The sequence below is a fragment of the Periplaneta americana genome, chromosome 14 (genome assembly GCF_040183065.1).
Source record: "Periplaneta americana isolate PAMFEO1 chromosome 14, P.americana_PAMFEO1_priV1, whole genome shotgun sequence".
Lineage (NCBI taxonomy): Eukaryota > Metazoa > Arthropoda > Insecta > Blattodea > Blattidae > Periplaneta > Periplaneta americana.
In genome coordinates, this window is record NC_091130.1 from 67604831 (window position 1) to 67627701 (window position 22871).

Sequence of the window (22871 nt, forward strand, 5' to 3'; positions counted from 1 at the left end):
TAGACAATTGAAGAAGTGCACTATACAAAGTGTCACTTTACGCCAGCAAAGTGTAGAGTTACAATTTGGTTGGTAACAGAAGTCCCACAATGCCTTGCAAAAACAAGTGAACAAACAATAACTAATTAATGTGTAACCCACAGATTATAATGCTTGTGATTTGAGTTGGAAGCCTAATTTATCGCACGAGAAAGAAAATATATATTTAATGTTGTTTTATTTCAGTTTCTAGTTTTCGGTGCCAATAGTTTAGATTATTTCAGTCAGTTCAGATATATAATATTTTATTAAATAGGTAGTGATACTGCTGGTGAAATTAGGTTAGGTTTTGTACAGTACATAGCTGATCCATTGATTTATATAGTTAGATTAAGTTTTGTACTTATCTTTTTCATTGATTTATATCGTTAAGTTAGGTTTTGTATGTATCAGTTCCACTGATTTATATAGTTAGGTTAGATTTTGTACATATCTTCTATTGGTTTATGTAGTTAGGTTAAGTTGGACTGAGTAGGTTAAGTTTTGTGTCTATATTTCATTTATATCATTAGGTTAGTTTTTATATGTACCTGCTTCATTGATATAGCGTTTTATTCCCTTTATTTTCATTTTTGTCTTTTTCGTGAATAGAGGTCAAAAGAATGAAATAAACACATTAGGCCTATTGCTGCTATTATTATTATTATTATTATTATTATTATTATTATTATTTCCTCTCTCTCTTGTTTCCATTACTGGGTGCTCTTCAGGAATATTTTTAATGCCAATTTTTTCTAGAATGCAAAATAAAATAGGCCTAATGGTATGAGATCTCTTTTCATGGTGGGGTTATGACTGCACATGAACTAGAGACAGTATCTCAGCAAAAGCAGCCAATCAGATGTATTGCTTACCGGCATGAAAATATATATTATCAAAATAATGATTATATGAACATCAAGATAAATCTTATCTCAAAATACAGGTAGTCAGAGAAAATAAAAATCGTTTTAAACCTAATATAATTACGAATCTGCTTAGAAAGCAGGCACCTTAGATCTCGCAATGCTAATTTAAGATAGTTACGCCTACATTAGATTGAAGTTAGTTTAATATTATTTAAGTTAAAAAATTCGTTTCCGTAATAAAAATGCCATTGAAAAGATTAGCAATCTCAATAAGTTTTTTTATCAAATCGGAATCGTTTTTTTTAAATTCTATATCATTATAAAATTTCATGGGATTGTCTTTAGGCCTATCCCTAATGTAGCACTTTCTTACATTGTCCACTAATTGTGCCACCTTTCCCGCATGTTCTAATAAATAATTCGACAACTTCCAAGACGTCTGCCATTTTTCTACAAAGTGACACTTTTGGCTCAAAGTGTGGTCGGAAGTACACTTTCATCCAAAGTGATCCTTTGCAGCAAAGTGTCGATTGTGCAACGGAAAAGTGATAATTTGCGTCTTCCAAAGGACACTTTAATGGAAAGTGTCGACTATGAATACCAGCCGTAAAGACTAGCTGTGAGTCTTCTGGGACTCGATATTTTGATCAAGTTCCGAAGTCAGCATTGTATATACCTGACTGAACTTTTATCTACTTTGGAAACTGTTATATATGTATAAACAATCAAGTAGCCTATTTGAAACATCTCTACCTTTCAGTGTATAATAATCCGTTCCCCTGTCTTTATTTAATTACTAGGCCCTTATTAAAAAGCTAGGAATTTTCTTTTCATATGTTTATGATCAAGTGTGCAATCTCAAGTAAAAAGATATTAACGTCATGTTTTATGTTTCTTAGAAATGCAAATTTATTTGAGAATTTTTTTATTTTTTCATTTATATAACCATAGGTCGTATCATATAATAGAACCAGAACATTTTGATAACTAAGATACTGTTCTGTTTTGTCTTTTTGTCTCATTTAAACATTTATGTTATTTATTTCAATGATGAGTTACGAAATCTTTCCACGCCGACCAAATGCTATTTCGAGAATGACGAGCGAGACTTGAAGCACAGCGGGAATGACGAGCCGAGACTCGAAAGACAAATGCAGCAAACACAGCGAGCGAGAGCAGCAGTTAGTTTTGTTCATCTCTAGTTTCTAGATATGGTTAAATAAAACCTTTCCAAAATTTTTCTAGCCTGACATAAGAAGAATTCCATAACTAAACAAAATAAAACATGCAAATTTTTTCTAGCAACTGCTTACATAGGAACAGGATTCTTTTGCATATCATATATGCATCAATGTCAGTTAGTGTATCTACCAGTTACAATTGCCACATAATCTCTGGTTAAGTATTTTTATTGTGCATCAATCTCAGTTAGAACTTGAACAGAAAGTTAAGTGGTAATAATCTAACTGGCCATTCTCGAGCAGTTAAAGGCAATAACCAGTGATTAGTGGTAAAATAAAATGCCAACCAAATTTTCAGCTGATGATTTCGAAGACAAATTACTGCATTTAAATTACTTGGATCAGGATGATGGTGATGAAATTGTCAGTGGAAAGAAACAATTCTTATGATGACAGAGATGACAGAAAATTTCACGAGAGATTTTGTTTATCAAAATATATCGTGTCATTTCTGCTGCAACAGATGGATCACTTGGTCCCACAAACAAAAACAATGCTATTTGTCCCATGAAACATCTACTTAAAACATTATGATTGTATACAACAGACATTTTCAGTATTTTAAGAGGGACCACTTTACAAATCCATAGAATAACTGCAATACGAATTACTCATGATTCAAGCAATATAATAGCATCACTTCACTCAAGGTGTACAAGTATGTCTTTTCCTACATCACAGGCGAGGTTATGGATGGATATTACACAGTTCCCTTGTATGAGACACTGAATTATACACATATGTATTAGTAATAATTTCCTGGCAGTCTATACTTCATCTTTTTCTTTTGCAGATATCCATTTTTTCCTTTCCTGCTTAACTTATTACACATTTATATCTAGTAATTAAATCTGTCAAATCTTAAGATTCACGTTGAGATATACAGTAATCCCTCCTTATGTGCTGAATCTGTATCTGCAGTTTCCCTTATCAGCAGTAAACTTCGACATATTTTATACACACTTTTAGTGCTTATCATCTTAATATGGCAGCCAGGTAGCTCAGTTGGTAGAGCAGCTAGCTACGGACTGGAAGGTCTGGGGTTCGATCCCAGGTGGTGACAGGATTTTTTCTCGTTGCCAAACTTTCAGAACAGCCCCGACATTCAGTCAGCCTCCTATAAAATTGAGTACCGGGTCTTTCCAGGGGGTAAAAGGTGGTCAGAGCGTGGTGCCAACCACACAACCTCATTCTAGTGTCGAGGTCATGGAAAGCATGGGGCTCTACCTCCATGTCCCCCCCCCTCCAAGTGCCTTCATGGCATGTTACAGGGATACCTTTACCTTTATCATCTTAATATGAAGAGTTTTATAGAAAATCTAGAATTAATTACACTCTATATTCATAGACTGTGGTAACATCAATTATCAACACTGTTTTATTGGCATTACCCCCACTATTTACTTTTCACTGTCCTGACATGTGCTGCAGTAGCAACCTACCAATAGGGTTTGTTATTATCCACAGGACGTTTTGGAATGTATCCCACACAGATACAGGGGGGTGGGGAATTACTATACACTGGATAATCATTTTCGCTTTCTTTGTCCATTTTGTACGATTTTAACCTAAAAACAATGAAAAATAACCAGGAAATATAACACAACCGAAAGGCAAACAAATGAAACATGAAAATATAGAATTAATTTCCATGTAGAACAGGGTGAGCCCAGTCTAGACATTGACTATCACCTTTGAAGTGGTGTGGATGCTCTCCTTGTCACTTTGTAGAAAAAATGTACCATATTAGAATTTACCAGGGTTAAATGACATGTCAGCTAACCAGTGATCATAAATGGTGCACTGAAATTACAATTTAACTACAGTTACTTTTTAACTGTGGCTTTGTAAGCTATGATTATGTTTTTAACTGAGGTTGATGGACTTTGTCATTAAACATACAACAGAACCAAGTCCTCATGACGGTGTCTTTTACTGTTTGAGAGGGAATAAAACCCGTTAGAAACATAGGACATACAAAAGAGAGACATGACAGTGGAATGGATGCCTCTGAGCCTGTACAGCTATTTTAATCTCACCAACTCCTCATTAAATGTCTCCACAACATAATCTACTGGTCAAGAGATACCATCCCTGCTATATTAGTCTTACCATAAATACTGTAAGGATGTATAACCACTTTCGAAGGTTATTTTCCACCCTTACAGCAAAGCATCAAGAGTGTCATTGTGAGTTCAGCTGCAGAAGAGAAAGTGTGTTTTGTGAAGTTTTGATCATGGTGTGGGTGATTATGAAAATTATGTAGCAGTGATAGCATTTCATATGGTAGAGAAATCAGCTTCTGACATTTCCAAGATTCTTAAAAAACTTACAATCAGTAGGAGATTTGTGTTTGGGACGATCAAGAAATATGCTGATCTAGGGCCAATAGCCCTTGCACCATGAGGACCAAGAGCCTGGTTCAACAGTGGCAGCTCGTATTCGATGGAATGCTGTCAGGAATCACTCTGTGCCAGCTTGTGAATTGTAGATTTCAGGAATGCCAATGTCCAGAGTACTTAGAAGTGACCCAGGGGTAAGAGTTTACTGGGGAAGCACAAGTTACTTCGTCAGTCCGTAATGGAAGCAGCAGAGGGAGCTTAAATCAAGATACTTTGTTCAGCATTACGCTCAAAATGGGCACAAAGGATTCTTTTTACTGACGAAAAAATCTTCACTATTAAGGAGTCTTTCGTCTGGAAAAATGACAAGGTTTATGCCTCAAGCTCTTGAGAAGAGCTCGTGAGAAAGTTCCAAGGATTTTCAGAGGTCAAAGGTCAATACCCTGCCTGCTGGGAAGTGGCGTATGATGATACCACTAAACTCCATTTCTCAACAAAAAAAAAAAAAAAAAAAAAAAAAAAAAAAAAAAAAAAAAAAAAAAAAAAAAAAAAAAACTCTGCCAAAGTCTACAAGGACACTGTATGGGACTCTGCTGTGAAGCCTTTAAATAACACCTTGTTTCTCAATAACACTGGAGCTTCCAACAGAATTCGTCACTAGCCCACATCCGAATTCAACGCAAGAGTGGCTTAAGACGAATGTGCCAGACTTCATTGCTCCTTTGGCCCACCAGCAGCCTCGGCCTCAACACACTGAAGTACAATTTGTGGGCAGTGTTTGAGGAGCGTGTCTGCAAAAGAAGCGCTGGAATATTGAGAGTCTGAAACTTAAGGCAGTGGCGGATTTCCCTCAAGAGACTATACATAATATAGTAGATGAGTAGCCACAGAGACTTAGTACTGTGTGAAGGCCAAAGATTGCCATTTTGAAAAGTGATTGATGCTTAATGTTCAGAATACTTGTAGGTAACATATATCATAAAGACATTAAAATATCTTTAAAACTGTGCTCATAATTCACTGAAGTATTAGTAACAGAATTTATGGTAAGACTATGTAGAAAATTCAGCTTTACTTACTGCTCAAGGAAGTTATGCTTAGTATATTTATCACTATGGACTATACCTATAGTTTTTAACCTATTTGCCCTTGCTTCTTATCTCTAAAATGTCAGCATAGATTTCATTACTAGGACCAGGATTCTTAAGTAAATAAATATTTTATTTGCCTGTAATAGAAACTCGTAAGTATGTTTTAAGATTCGGACAAGGTCACCTGAGCATATATTTTAAATTTTATTTCACATAAAACCACATACTTTGAATTTTTTTTTATGTAAATACATATTTCCAAATATTCACATAAAAACACATAAAATTAAGTTTTCATCACAAAATTTTCGACAAAAGCCCCTTTTCAGATTAATCATCACCTGAATGAGTGCAGTTGCTTAAGACATGACAACTAGCAACTGTTTTTCGGAATTGCCTATCTGTGGACCTATGGAACTGCAGTCTGCTCTCTCACCAAAAGCAATAAAAGCTTTCACCACTAAAAACTGTATTGTAACTAACACACACAAATACTGCTGTATCATTTAGGTTTGATTGCCTTGTAAGTTATCACAACGCTGATTCAGGAAGCAATTATAATTTCATAAACATCAGCTGCCTTTGTTTTCGTTTTCAATAATTAACATGTCTCTAGGAAGTGCCTGTTGTTTCTCAATGGCCAAAGCACTCATCTTTCCAGTACAAAGCAGTGTTCCACGATAATCGCCAATCATTTGTTATGGGCAACTTGATGAATCTCATTGTGTACTGTAATTCTTAAGCAATTGGCGAGACAGCATCATTTGTACTGGTGAGTACTGCATATTGTTTATATTCACATAAAATAATTGAAAAATAATTAAATACTTTTTCTTTTTTGTCGTATATTTTCCCGATTTTTAGCACCTAAAAATTCGAGCTAAATGAAACTTAATGTATGCAGAATGGAAAAGATTTCACACAATTGGTTTAGTAGCCACTACTTTTCAAGCATCACTTTCACAAACCACAGCATGCGAGACATGCAGCATTTTGTACTGCAGTGCTGCACAGGAAGCTAATCTGATTGCACTTTAAATTCGAAGTTTTAAGAAACTAACAATTTGGACCCTAATGTCACCCCTGACTAGTTCACTTATTTATCTAATAGCAAGAACAGCAATCTTTCGAGTATCAAAAAACAAGATATAGGCCTTTAACAAAATATGTAACATACCTGTGTTGACTCTGCTGCTGATAGAGGTGGATCCTCACGTGAACTAGGAGAAGGACCAACAGTGACAGTTGTAACAGTTGCCTGCTGAGTTGGCTGCACTGCTGCCTGACGTATGGGTCCCACTGACGGACCTGCAGAACTAGTAGCTGGCATGTAGTCTGTGTGAGAAGAGGTGGGCGACGAGGACAGAACTTCTACGCCTGCACCACTTGCAGATCCAGTTGTGTGAACCAATTGTTGTTGTGGGGGAACCAGAACTTGTGTGCTCTGACTGAAACACGTTATAAGACTACTTAAATATGTAGATACTATGTATTAGTCCCATAACCTAACAAACAAGTGACATCTGTGAGAAAATTTAATCACTTAGATTTCTCCTGACAGTTAATTTTTGGTTATAATTTTCATTAATATGAAAAAGGTGGAGTAAATGTCAATTAAGGATATTAATTGAAATACAATTTGTATTATTTATTTTTCAATGACATCACACTTGTTATTTTATAGTCGCGACGCTGTTATTCCCGGCGTGACTCCTCCTCTTTCCTTACGTCTTAGGAAGTGAGGGCTCTATAAAGTCTAGGTAGGTAGTATCGTTCGCCATTTTTGTTCTTTCGTTGCCGAGCTACCATATGAGGAATCTATTTGCCACACCGTTAAACATTATCATGTCGTAGCTCCTATGATAATAAATCAAACGCACTGTAATTGAGCAAATAATCTCTTCGTGTGCTTTCTGCGAACGCCAACGAAAGAGCCAAAATGGCGGGCGATTATATTAAGCATTTATCGAGCCTTAAGAAATGAATAACGACTTCATAAGCGAATCACAAGACGCACACGTTTAAATGTAGCTGACCTGCAATGCGATTGGCTGCCGGAAATTAGAGCGACGGGACTATAGATTATTTGTCTTCTAGCAGCTAGACAAAAGATGATTATTTCCAATGATCCAGGTCTTCGTAGTTATACCATTTTTCTTCTTGCTTCTCAATATAGGCTACTTATAACTTCTGCATTTTGTCCGTCCTTATTCGGATACAGCAGAAAAGTAGGTGTTCTGCATTCATTACAGCATACAGGTGCCCGTATCGAATATTTTCACCCTGTTCAAATGGTGTACCAGACAGTCATGACCTGTTAGAATCCTAAATTTAGCTATGGCATCCTTCTGGTACAATGAATGTACGGGTTTTATTTCAATATAACTTTTTTCCTTGGTGTGTTGTTTTGGTGTGCTTAATACAAGTCTGATCACGTTTTGTTTCAATTTCTTGTATTACTGTGTGTGTGTAGGTTTGGATTGTTACGATATTTTGGTTCCCTTTTAGCCAGGTGGTCACCCTTTGATAGTGTAATACCAGCCTTACACATGGACAAAATAAAATAGTAGTCTTCTTTCACCTATAGGTGATGCTATAAATAAACATGCAACCCATTGCAAAATACAGTAGGAACAAAGAGTGCATTCAGTGGGCTGCATGCATGCAAGCACGCACACCTCCGCCCCCCCCCCCCCCCAGTGCGCGCACAAAACCTAAAAATTCACACACACACACTATTCGCCAAGTGCTTAAATAATCACGTGTTTTCGCAAACCATGACAAATTTGTGGCATGGTACGGATTTTGCGATGTTTCGCAGATTCAAATCAGGCATAAAAGGATTGAAGAATGTACATTTTCTGTAATTACAGGTTTAGAAATACTTTTCTAAAAAATCACGAAATTCGTGGTAGCAATATATTCCATTCCATACAAATGGTGAGACATTTCGTATGCCACTTCATAGGACACATATTTAATCTAGTGACCAAATATTTGTGGTATATTCTGTCATCCTTACAGTAAACACAAGTGATGCACTCTCAGCATGTCTGCTATTCATTTTTCTTTGTTATGTAGAGTACATGTGTACAATTTAAAGTACTTATATTAAAAAGTTACCTGGTCGGAGTTTGGCTGCTGGTGGAACTACTCATCTGACTGGTAGGTAACACTGCTGCTGTACGTGACTGCATCGACATGGGTCGAATACTTGCAAATGGAGTTTCACCACGTCCAGGCCATGGAGTGACTGTTATTGACTGCTGCATCTAGAAAAATTAAACAATATATCACAAAACACAGCAAAAACAAAGAAAAACATCATATACACTTGAATCTTGCAGCTAATTGTAATTTTTACTTTCACAAAGTTCACCTTTAACACAGTTCTGGGAGTTAAATAAAACTACTATCTCTGTGACGTTATTATCTTTAGCTGGTTTCATCAACTTTCATCAAATTTTTAAATTTAATTACTATTTTCTAACATTTAATTAAAATGAGAACCATTTCAACAACAACAACAATCACGAAATAACTGTCGCCCTATAAGTTTAACACTCCCCTTGTTCATATATTAAATATATGGTGCAAAAGCCCCTCAAAAGCCAGTCAACCGCTAGCTTCACGTTCATATGTTTCATCAGAGGTGAACAATCATCGACCCAATATGGGGGTAACATGTGATCAGCACGATGATCCCCCAGCAGTTATAGCTGGAATATGAAACTGAATTTCGCTACTCATTGTAACTCTCCAAATTCCTCAAAATGCTGGGTGAGCACTAATACTATACAATGGCCGAAATTTCATGAGAAAATTTCTATCCCTATAAGGACTCAAACCATCATTTATTTCGTACTGCTAGTCCGCATGATGTCTTAGACTACACGGCTACAGCATGGAACTGTTTCATAAACTGCATAGTGTGCTAAAGAGGACCATAAATATTTTGCAGAAGAAATGCTTATTAATAATCAAATTTCACCCAATAAATTTAATTCATAAATGAACTGACCGGCTGTTGCTTTGACTGTGTTGAAGATGGTCCTGCCATTGGCTTTATGTTGGCTGTAGGAGGTTCAACATTAACTTTCTCCACTGGACCAGAACTTGTAGACGGTTTAGAGCCCTGAAATAAATTACAGACAGTGACAAATTATTTAATAATTGTAATGAGTAACATATTATAAATAAACACTTGCCATGAAAATAAAGTGTGTGCGTATCTAATGCTCAGGATTTAATAATGAAGTTATATTTTTTCTTTCTTCCCAACATTTGGACTTAAGACTCACAAAAGTCTCAAGAGATACACAATTTTGCTATATCCTCTTCCTTTATGCATAAGCATTTAGAAAAAGTCAATAAGGTGATTCGATAAAGGTGTTTAGTGAGACAATCGTGACCAGTAGCCAATTTGAACATAGCCACAGCAGATTTTCGAGGTACATCAATAGGGACACCGTAAAATGGCGCATAAAATACAACAAACTCAATAAATAAACTACTGTAATTCGTGAAAAACGTCGTTATTTAAATATATAAATCGTAAAAAAAGTCGTCATTTAAACATGTAAATCATGGAGAAAAAGCTCGCATTTAAACAATATGTAAATCACTTTAAACAATTTGTAACAAAGCTTCTATATCTGGAAAGAGAAAGAGAATAAATGAAATAAAATACTCAATTATCTCAACATGAGACAGAAAGAAGTGAAATTAGTAACAAAATTTCGGAATTCAAGCATAAGTTGGTACAACACACATTTCTATGTTCAATACCTGTTGTTTGTCTAGCTGACGCTGCAACTGGTTCAGTCGCTGATTCAGAGCATCTATATCTCTCAGCATACGCTCCTTTTCTTGCTGTTTTTCTGAACGTGTTTCTGCATTTTCTTTCTCCAAATGGGAAATTCTGCTTTCATATTGTGTCTTTATTTTGTTTAACTGCACAACACCATCATCTGCAAAAATGAAAATTAAGAAAGATATAATTTTCTGCTTACACTGTAAATTTTATTAAGCAAAACAGTATAAAAAATAATTTAAAATGTATTCAATTTTGAAAAAGAACTCCTAACTTCCAAAAAGAGGAGTTAATGTTAAAAAAAAACAGATATTTATATTAAAAATGTCAAGATATAAAAATATTGTGCACTTTTTCTCAGCTTTGTTCCATATATTTTATTGTTTAATCACAATCATTTCATATTCAGAATGTTAGAAAATATTTCCATGTCTACATTATCTTCTCTGAAAAGAAGAATTTCAGCAGCTTTTTTTAACAGATAAACAATAGAATAGATAAGAGATTTGGACAGAAAAGCATCTGATCAAACTATATTCTTTCTTTTGATCATACCAGCATACTGATTTTGTTGGGTCTCGGATTTATTAGACAGCTAACCAAATCTACCTTTCAGAGTAGGGTTTTACATAATTTACCACTATTGCCTTTATTCTTTTGAAGTTCAGACAGCTGACGTGTCAACATCTTATTTGCTTCAGTTAGCTGCATTATATTCTGCCGAGCTTTTTTCAACACAGACTTTGCTCTTTCTTCCTTATCTGCTACAGATGATTTCAAAGTGTCATTCTCTTTGCGTAGGTTTTCTGCTTCTTCTTGAGAACTTGTTACCTACAAAAATAAAATATTGTTTTATTATTATTCTGAATCATACTTCATGACTAGGAAACATTTTTTTTGTAATATCTATAAAAACCTATAATTTTATTTGTATTTATATATACAACACACATGCAGAAAGTACGTATTTATTTCCTCAAAATATCAGTGTAATGGGCGAAAGAGGAAGTTCAAATATGTCATACAAAAGATATTCCTTTTTAACATATACACAATTCACTATATTTAAAATGCACTGACAATTTATTGCCGATATGGGTCTGATTCAGAATAGTTGAGCAGTTGTTTCTGATTCTGAGAAGTGCCTCTGTAGGTCACTCAAGTTCTGGTTGTCAACAAACCTCTGTTATTTCAACAACGTACAAAAGCAATATCACTGCAACATTTAACTGACAATACGATAGACCTACGAACACAACTATCGAGTAATTAGTTATACAAGTGATCAGCAGTTTGGACTGCACATTCACTCATACAGTCAGCTGCATTTAAGCAGGAAGCAACAGCTTTGTAGTTCTGTTGCGAAGTCATTTTGCAAAGAGATAACATATTCTACTATTATATAAATATGTCAGTCATGAAGTACTGATTATTACTTTATTTTATGTGAAATAAAACACTGGTAAGAATTTGGCTTTCTGAAAAATGAACAAAAATATACTGCAGTCTCAAGGAAAAAACTTCCAATGTTTCATATTATATGCATGCACTTGTGATTTAAATGAAATACAGCAGAGCTTCAATTGTAGTCATCCCTTATTTACTGTCATTTCTACTAATCATTTTTTGCTATTTAATACCATTAATTTCGATTATCGAAATTCTACTAATCTTCGTTTTTCCAGGAGCATTTACTGGTACAGCTCGATTCAGCATTAATGGCCCCTGTCCTTCGTTATTTGGCTAGTAAGCGAGCTGTGTATTGCGTCATAAGAAAGAAATTTAATAACAAATGTGCTTAGGAGGGGAAGAGGAAAAAAGAAGAATAAAAATAATATCTATGCTCGAAGTTGAGGGACACTCATGTCAAGAAAATATAAGCCATCATGACATTGTTTAGTCAACAGACATAGTGGTTAGTAATGCGACGTTGGAAGAATATTGTGTTTTTAAGTCGCAGTGTACCGCGACATGATAAGAAGGAAGTGTTAGGTGTTATGACTCTGCCACCTGACCTGTGTGACCCAGCCCGACAGTAGTGATAAGTAACTCGGTCTTGGTCTATCTACTTACTTTTTACAGGGGCCAAAATCCTTGAATCAAGCTGTACAGCTGGAAAGGTAAGACTAGTGGTGGAATGTGATAGCATTTTGCCATTACAGCTCCGAACAAAAACGCCATGATAGATAATGGTGATTTTGTGTACAGTTTTTCCTGGTGATTGCCATTGTTATGTACAGTCGTATAATCACAGTTATCATTGCTATGAGTCACATGTTGGCTGAAGATGTCGATTTCTCTAACTGTGACAGATAATGGTGATTATGTCACAATGTGATTTTTGTGTTCGGCTGATTCATGACTGGAATGTTGCCAAGTTATCCTGAATGTAACTGAACTATCTTATGACGGCACATGGTTTGCCATCACGTGACAACAGATGCTTATATTTGTCGCTCTTCTGTGAATTATCAATACTAAATATTATAAATGTCATAAATATTATATCAACAATACTAATTACCAGTAGTGCAGCAAGTAATGAACACAATGTGAGTGGTGTACACTTGAGTATCAAAGAGTTGAGTGGGACGATAATAGATTCCAGTTATCTAGTGATTCAAGTTAGTATGAATTTTCTGATTTGAAGTTGTCTGGAGCTGTTATATATGGTCACATATAGGCTACAGTGAAACCTCGATCCATAGATTTTTTGGGGAACAGGGAATAAAAACGATAAATATGGGAAATTGATAATACCGGGAAAGCATAAAAATTACCGTATTTAGGCGTATAATAGACGCAACAGTTATGAACATATTCCACTGTTCCCTAGATGATTTAAGGGGAAAACCCACATAATCGATGCACTTAATTTTTAACAATAATAATAATAAATAATATAAAATCATAATGGAAGTGTGTCATATTATTTTATTCTTGTTTGTTAACTTGCGATAAAAAATATATTGTTTGCTTAAATAGGGTATAAAATGAACAACCGAATGGTTAGTGATTACACTGAATGCACCATTATGTATACTATTTCTTGCAAAAAAAATCTGCAATTAGCTTTCGTTCCGTGCACATTTTACGCATGAATTCTATAGTGAATTTCTGATAAGAACGATACTGAAGTAAACAGAAAGGTGGAATTTTACCATCTCCCACACTGTCATGCGTGTGATGAGGATAACGTATGCACTAGAAATTAGTTTGCTATTCCTTATGAGATGTTGGTCATTATAGATAATTTAGACAGAAATGAAGTATGTGAAAATCATAAATTTAGATTTGTGATACATTCAGAATACAGATATGGATACCACAAATCCATTCCCATAAAATTAATACTACTGTTTAAAGTAGGTGGGCTTCCTTACCCCATACTGTTACATTACATGCAACTAGAACCTGCGTCAAAAATTAGGTCTATATCATATTATTGCATGAAAATAATGCCGAAACTTGTCTAGCTCTTTAGTAACCCTACAAAAATATTTCTCCTGTACGTGTCTACGCACATAAACATATACCGAACATAAACAATGTACAGAAACACTTGCCACTGTGGAGATAGGCATCTGTGTTGTAGCACAGCCGACTAAATAAGTCGCAGCATTAAGACAACAAACCTCGTTAAGTAAGACGACTGCGTAATAATATATTTCATAAAAATACTGTATTAAGTGTTTATACACCTCCACATTGTTGGAGTGCGAGAGGTCAAATGACTTTATTGTCAAACGCCTGGCATTAGAAAACAACAACAACATCGTTCTTGTGCGGAAAAATCTGATTAATCAATCAGTTACTATAGAACTGCATTTCTTTTCAGAATCTAATACTTGTCTTCATAGCACAGATCACACATGTAGTAACTAATTTCCGCATTAACAGACTATACCAAACGCACTGTTTGCGCACTGCACTAAGATGACGAATCACGTCATGTATCATGGTAGTATAATACATTTTACGTTTCTCCGCGAAGTTTAACACAGTTTCCGGATCACAATCTTCTGCATCCTCTTGCTTCAAAGATAATAATGGAGAGCAAAAAGTTCGCCCTTTCAGAGGAAAAGAAAACTATTCATGAGGAAAAATATGGTGTCAGGCTATGATTTCTCAACGATCGATGCGATAAAACAATAGTTCGAAGAATGACGAAAACAAGAAAAATAACGATATTTATATGGGACAATTTCTGGGACCAAAAAAAAAACGGACGAAAAAGGCGAGAAAACGACGGTAACGGAAACGATGTATTGAGGTTCCACTGTAATCACAGTCGACATCAGTCGCCATCATTGCACAGAGATGGTGATTTCTCAGAGCTGTGATTTTCGAATGATAGTCATAGTCAGAACCAGTGACAAAATCACAGGTCTTCAACAAATCACATCCCACCACTAGATAAGACCTGAGCTAAACACTGGAATGAGCAGTAGCCCATAACATTATTTCCTCTGTAGCATCCAGCAGAAAGAAGTGCCTTTCCCTCTGCGCATGTTTGACTCAGGTCTAGTCAAACAATGGTATGCACAGTAGACCATGATGACATATTTCCTTCGTAGCAGCAAGAAGGGGGAAGTGCTTTCCACTCTGCACGTGTTTGGCTCAGATCTAGTCTTCCCAGTTATACATTTATATTATTGGCTATGTCTGCTGCCATAGTGTTAAGAATGAGTTTTTTGTTTCTGTATGTGATCAGTGATCACAATATTCTGTAGCATTCTGTAGCCCCATTATCCTTGTGCCGTAGGTATCTAAGAGCTTGTCAGCTGTTAATTTCAATAATAAATAATAATCTGTGGTGCTACAACCTTGAACTTGAGGGAATGTAAGGTTTATCAGTGGGGTTTGTTTAATATTCACAGCAGATTTAAAGGAGAATTACCTCAGATTGTACAAAACGCAAGATATGCCAAGGATGGTACTTATAGTCGGTTTATACTAAGTGAATATTTTTTGCATACATTTGTGTTTCAATAAAATAAAATAGAATTTAAAATCGACTGCGATGAGCTGCTATTTGTGCCACACTGACTTTACTATTATGGTACAGCTATCAATCGACAATCACAAATATTTTAAACAGGTATGGAATTTTGCTAAAACAGACAGCGTATTCAAAAAGCCATTCAAATATATAGTAATATAAATAGTATAACTGCCACATTTGTTCTATATAAGGAGTATCGTAATTATAAAACTATAATATGTAAATAAATTAAAATAATATTTATGTAATTATAAAATTCTATAATAATCACTTAGATCACCACAAATCACCAGATTACAGAACAAATACATATATCAATGAAACAGACACAACTGACAACTAAGAAAAGCAACATAAAGTAATTGAACTTTGACTGTTGGAAAAATAATGTGATTGGTGTGTGAGAACTTAAAGGTCTTTCAACCTTCTTTCTTAAACTCAAAACTTGACATCTGTCAATCATCATCATACCGACTGAATTATACATTGTTTTTATGGTAATTCTTCTGAAACTTCAAAACCATTCCTTAAAAAGGTGAACATTAAAACGAAGTTCTACTGTATAATTTAATGAAAATTAATGAGAATCTGCACGGAATCTATTAACGAATTAACAAGAGTAGGTGCATTTCCTGTTAGAATGCATAACAGATTGTCCCCAAAAGCTGGCAATGAAGATGACGAAAGTTAATGGGGGTACCAGTGACAGTGATGGTAGTGGTGGCGACGAGAATGATGTCTATATCCTAAATTTTATTTTAGATATCTTCTCATCATTTGTGAGCTAGGTACCTTAAAGGACAAAGGGTACTTTAAGCACAAAATAAAAATAAAAATAAAAATAATAATAATAATAATAATAATAATAATAATAATAATAATAATAATAATAATAATTACAAGTTCATTGAACCGTTCATTTTGTTTTGAAACAAATATACAGGTATAAATACCTGCTCCTTGAGCTCCTTCACAGCATCAGAATGCCTGCTCTCCACTTCCTTAATTTTAACCTCTACTTCTCTTCTACCCTCGTCACGCAGCTGTTCTTGTGTTTCCAAAGGAATATCCTGAATGTTTGAAGTGGCAGCGGCAGCAGCAGTAGCAGCAGCTGTTGCAGCAGCCACAGCAGCATCCTCCTTGTCTTTGGCAGTCTTTCTCTCTTCCTCCACTGTCTTTGTTAATTCTTCATACTGTGATTTGTATCGCCGTGCTATCTTACGGATCTGAAAGTGTTTTATATTCTATTTTAAAAACTGCTCATAATTAATCTTACATACTTCTTACTTCATTCGTATAGTTCCTCTCATTGCAAAGTTTTCTAATAGCTAATTCACATTATCTGTATGTCAATTAATGACTGAAACTGAAACGATAATTTAGTTTGTCCACTATCTTGAATAGGTACACATAAAAAATGCTACCCATACAAACCTGTAATTCTTTGTTTTTACTGTCGGTCAAAAGAGCTTCCTTGGCACCGAGATCTTCTGTAATTGTAGCCAGTTCTTCATTTTTCTTAAATAAGGTTGTCTTGGTCTCTGACAATTCTTGTTGCAGCTTAATCAGGTTTTGGTTCAATGTGTTCAATTCTTCATTACGTTTGCGAAGATCCTCTGCTTGCTGCTGTTGTAGGCGCTGAAGAGCGCTCAACTAAAATGATAATTATAACATTATATTAAAATCGTATTAGGTCGAATGCAAAGATTCCTTTGAGTAAACATTTTGTAATACTAATACATAGATGGATTTCTAAAACAAATTACTTCTATCATCCTAGGGATGTACAAAAATGTATGCAAGTATTTCCTTAAGTCTTTTCTCCTTGTACCCAAATTTTAAGTTATACTAGTAGGACTGTTAATATTTGTAACTAAAATAGAAGTGAATGATCAATATGACTCATGAGCACGGGATGAACATATTAATTTGTTAAGTATTAGGCTATCAAGAGTAATTTACTTATTGAGACATTTAAAATCTTTAATATCAACATTCTACCTCATAAATTCTTATTACGCTTTTTCAATAGTACATTATCATATGGTATTTATATTTGGGGAAATAGCAGTAGCCTATCCAAAATTCTCATTCTACAAAAAAAAAAGGCTATACAGGGTCTGCATATGATGCTCACTGTAAACCACTATTTATTCAAGAAAAAATTTTAACTGTCACAAATTTATATATATTCATGTCTAATGAAAATTAAGAAAAACCTTAAGGGTACTAGGACGTGAAAATCGGCCAAAAATGTCATTTTTTGTTTTCATTGTTTTCGAATTCTTGAATAAATTCTCTATCCAAAAATATATATATTGTAGGGGTTTCTGGGTTTAAATGCCCTAAAATAGGGAATTTAAAAATGGCGTCGTAGTTGCACGCCCCTTTTTTAAATGCCCAATTCAACTTATTAAATATGTTATAATTTCTGGGCTATTTATTGGAATATTTTGACCGGGTAAATTTCTTTGCTGTTGTTGGTGCTTCTGGATACTCTGAAACTGCAAAGAGCATAACACAGCCCAGTGGAAAGCACTCCTGTTTTGTTTTGAATAACCTCGTGTAAATTTTGTTGCAAAAAGAATCTTTGTGGTGTTATTTGCATCAGTTTTATTCAGCATTATTAGTGTGTGTGTGTGTGTGTGTGTGTGTGTAGTAAAAATGGGCAGATTAAAGAAGTTTGGCAAAAGAAAACCAGTGTTTAATGGTAATGTAAGTAAAAGCAAACATAATATAAGTGAACATAACCTGTCAGAGCCTAGCTGCAGTAGAGAAGTGCATTCAGCTTCTGCAAGAAAATTGTCTCACATAAAACCAGAGTGTAATGACAACTTTTATTTTAGTGATGAGGGATATTCAAAGGGTTTTATCATTGTGGACATTCAATTATTATCTAATTTGGTGAAGAAAACTGTACAGTGTAAGTATTGTAGTGGCGTCGACTGTATTGAACTTACAGAAAATAAAAATTGTAGGCAAGGGCTTGCAACTAAACTGTCTGTTGTTTGTAATAAGTGTAAAGAGTCTGCTTCAAGTATGACATCCAATAAGGTAGGGAAAACAAAATGTTATGAAGTAAATTTAAGATTTGTATATGGAATGAGAAGTATTGGCAGAGGCAGGAAGCCAGCACAAACTCTGTGTGGTATAATGGATCTCCCTCCACCAACTGCCAAGTTTAATTTCTGCACTTCCCAACTGTTGAAATGTCTGGAAGAAGTAGCAAAAAAATCTATGACAAATGCTATAGAAGAAGCAGTGGCTCTAAATGAAAACAGTAGGGACATAACTGCTGCTTTCGATGGGTCCTGGCAGAAGCGAGGCCACACTTCCCTCAATGGTGTCATCACTGCAACTTCACTAGACAATGGGAAAGTAATTGATGTCGAATGTTTGACAAAATTCTGCCATAATTGTAAATCAGACCAGCCTGGACATGTTTGCATGAAAAATTATGATGGCTTCAGTGGTGGGATGGAGAGCGATGGAGTAGTAAAAATTTTTCAGAGGTCTGAGAATTTATACCAGGTCAGGTATGTGAATTACTTAGGAGATGGGGACTCAAAGGGATATAAGAAAGTTGAAGAATTAAATGTTTATGGGAATGTGGAAGTAAGTAAGCTGGAGTGCTGTGGACATGTGCAAAAGAGAATGGGAACAAGACTAAGAAAATTATGTAAAGACATGAAAGGTAAAAAATGTTCTGATGGTAAACCGCTAACAGGGAGAGGGCGGCTAACAGATAGTGCAATAGATCAGTTGCAAACCTATTATGGACTGGCCATAAGGAGGAATGCTGGAAAAGATGTAGAAAAAATGAGAAGAGCAGTGTGGGCAATATACTTCCACAAGTATAGCACAGATGAGGAGCCATATCACACGTTATGTCCTCCAGGTACAGATGAAGACTGCTGGTGTGGGTACAATAAAGCTTCAGTCACTGGAAATAAGTATTCCCATCAGCATTCACTGCCTCCAGCTGTGATGGATGAAATAAAACCCATCTTTAGGGACCTCAGCAACCAGGAGCTATTGAAAAAATGCTTACATGGGAATACACAAAACCCTAATGAAAGCTTTAATCATTGTATATGGGAGCGCATCCCAAAAACAGTTTTTGTGGGTTTAAAAACCTTAAAACTGGGTGTATTAGATGCAGTCATCTGTTTTAATGATGGTTGTGTAAGTAGACTAAATGTGTTGGAGAGTTTGGGCATTGAAGTGGGCTCAAATACAAAAACTGCACTTTACACCATTGACAAGAAGCGCTTCGAAGACGGTGAAAAGTTTGGTTTGCAAATGACTAAAGACGCCAGAACAAGAAAGAGGAATGCCAAAAGGAGGAGAGAGGACCAAGAAACACAGGAGCAGGATGAGTATGGGGCTGGAATGTTCTAGATTGTTGAGTGAAGTACAAAATACACGTTTTCAGTTTTTTGCATTTTCCCGTAACCTTGTTTTTCAAAACTTAGATACACTTATCTCATAAACTAATGAAGATAGAGTCATGAAATTTTTGTGGCAGGTACATATTAATTAACTCTTTAAAATGAATGGAGTGGTTTTCTTTTAAACTTCATCATTGAATTTTTAAAAATTCAAATCTAAGGAAAATTTTGGAAAAAAATTATGTTAATTTTTTTTTAATTTTTTACACATGTGATGTTTAGTCAAGAAAGTAGTGCATTCATTTTGTCACTTGATATGTTCTTATTGTACCACAAAAAAATTAGAGATGTCTGACTAAAATTCTATGAGATATGTGTACCTACCTGATGAACCATGCATAAGAATTTATTTTCTAATTACCTTATTTGGGGACATCCTATAAATATTCTATTGGAGATAAGTGATTTAATTTTTCATGAAAAGATAATATAAACATTGTTTAATGCATGGTATAAATTTCATAAACCTGTGACATAGGAATGCTTCAGTAGAGCCTATATGTTATTTGCTAGTTCAAGAGCTAAAATAGGCACTCGTCACGTCCCAGTACCCTTAATACTCATTATCTTAAAACAGAAGTTCATCACTATAATACAAGGTACAATTATTGTCTTTCAGAACCTAGAGTTAGATTAAGTAAATCCAAAAAATGGTTCAATTCTATTGCTATAACAATGTTTAATAAGTTACCACAGAAGGCACATGATGCAAGTTATATACAATTTAAATCTGTTTTGTATAACTGGTTAATCAACCATCCATTCTATAGTATTAGTGAATTTCTTGACTCCACTGTAAATGTATTCTAAATTTATAAGCTGCATTGTTCTTCATTATTACGATTATTATTAGTATTGGTTATTGTTATTATTATTACCAGTATTGCATTTCCTTTGTATTGTTGTATTCATCTGTTTTTATATTTTATGTCTATTGCAACAAACTGTTGCTCATGGCATTAATAAACGACTGATTGATTGATTGATATTTGAATCTAGCAATGAATGACTTCATTCGAAGATAAATCTGTGGTGTTCAGGTAAAGGGGTGTAAGTCATTTTTTTGTCCAGGTGGAATTTTGTGCCCCAGATGAACACACAAGTTAAATGAAATAAGTGGTTGTGCAAAAATCAAAGAATACAAGCAGTTGATGTGCTTTATTTGTGTAGAAAATTATTTGTAATAAGGGTTCCAAGTTTAATTTTCATTTATCATTTAAGTATCATGTTTTGCCTTGGAACCACAGAATTCCATAATCCATATCATCCAGAAGAAGTGTATTGGCATTATTGCCAATCATTACTCTAGAAACATTCCAATTTCTCCATATAGGCCTAATATAGAAATAATTATCCACGCTTGTGAATTCTTCCTTGACATTGCAGGTAGTTCGTACATTAAGGCTCGCAACACCTTTTTGTTTTGCTAAAATACTCATCGGCATGTCCATTTTTTTTAAATAAAAATATTGGTATAATTCACAGCTTCAATGGCGTCAGGAAATGAATACTTCCTTTTTGCATTCTGTAACTCTTGGACAGTTGTTAGAAATTTAACGCAATTAAATGCTTTTAATTTCAAAGAATCTGCAACTTCCCAGCAGTTAGAATTTGTTTTATAAAAGAAAGCTATAAGGATAATGACTGGGGTATATAGAAGGACATCATGTAAAAAGATATTCCAAAATTTAGAAATCTTTACTGTACTTTGTGAGTAGGTCTACACTCTTTCACTGAGTTCACACCTGTGGAGTAATGGCTAGCGCGTCTGGCCGCGAAACCAGGTGGCCCGGGTTCGAATCTCAGTCGGGGTAAGTTACCTGGTTGAGGTTTTTTCCGAGGTTTTCCCTCAACCCAATTTGAGCAAAAGCTGGGTAACATTCGATGCTGGACTCTGGACTCATTTCACTGGCATTATCACCTTCATCTCATTCAGACGCTAAATAACCTGAGATGTTGATACAGCGTCGTAAAATAACCTACTTACGTTAGTCAGCAGACTCGCTAGCTGCTGATCAGGAGCTGCACTTGGGCTTGGGTTAGATTTTTCCTTGGACTGACTACCTGGTTGAGTTTTTTTTCCGAGGTTTCCCCAAACGTAAGGCAAATGCCAAGTAATCTATAGCAAATCCTCGGCCTCACTTCATCTCACCAAAAATTGTTTAACTCTTGTTTCGTATCTTGAAGCTTTAATGCTAACACAAGATCTATGGAATACAATGAAATGAAAAGTGACATGGTACCATGGGAAATATCCATATCCTCTGGAACGCCCATTTGAAAACCTGGATAGCCCACATAAGAAAATTCTCATTTTCAGTTCATTATCGAGAGCTGTTCCTCTTCTCCCATTTGAATCTTGCAAGAAATTCCGCGCTAGTCACTATACGTTCTCCTTCTTAAATTTGTACAAATCTTTGTAACTATGTTAACAAGCTTCTCTGCGATGTTTATACCTTTTCTTCTGCGTTATACAACAATAATATACCTCGTCATTACGATTTTTTAACTTCACTCAACCACTTTGAGTCACCTATTCAGTTAACTCAGAAAGTTGATAGTATAAACTCAATTATATGAGTGAGTAGTAGCGTTTATTAATATAGAATAGTGACTTGTCTCTCGTCTGTTGCTTCATCGAGAGTTGTTACTCAATGATCAAAGGTCAGTGCCAGACTGATTGAGAGATAAGTATGTTTATTAATACACATGCGAGTTAGAACTCGGGATTGTCGAGTGATAACTAACAACTCAACATTATTAATATCTCCCAATAGATTGTAGTATATCTAACCTGTTCTTCCAACCGGGATTTCTCCTGTCGAAGTCCTCTATTTTCTTCTTGAGTCTTTTGATGGGCCTCCTTCTCTCCACTTAACTGCCTTACAAGGCCTTCCCTCTCTTGTTGTAATCGCCGCCAATCTTCAGGACTTGCTTTACTTGAACGTTCAATTAAGAAGTTGACTCTCTGCCTCAACCTAATGAAAGCACAAACACTCATTTCAAATTCAAAAGCATAATGTGCTGGCAAGTTCAACTCA

General features: G+C 35.2%; 1 protein-coding gene across 5 annotated transcripts in view; it reads right to left on the reverse strand.

Moving 5' to 3' along the window:
- Window positions 1-22871, reverse strand: part of Mgtor (nuclear basket protein megator) — a 112929-nt gene that overhangs the window by 55737 nt on the left and 34321 nt on the right. For 2 of the 5 annotated variants that reach the window (XM_069845487.1, XM_069845482.1), the window contains exons 8-15: window positions 22625-22808; window positions 16814-17032; window positions 16333-16605; window positions 11013-11205; window positions 10350-10531; window positions 9583-9696; window positions 8685-8833; window positions 6739-7027 (exon numbers count right to left, since the gene is read on the reverse strand). In XM_069845487.1, the coding sequence (XP_069701588.1) occupies window positions 6739-7027; window positions 8685-8833; window positions 9583-9696; window positions 10350-10531; window positions 11013-11205; window positions 16333-16605; window positions 16814-17032; window positions 22625-22808 (1603 nt within the window). The remainder of the gene's footprint in view (window positions 1-6738; window positions 7028-8684; window positions 8834-9582; window positions 9697-10349; window positions 10532-11012; window positions 11206-16332; window positions 16606-16813; window positions 17033-22624; window positions 22809-22871) is intronic. The other 3 variants (XM_069845483.1, XM_069845484.1, XM_069845485.1) reach the window with 3 other exon arrangements.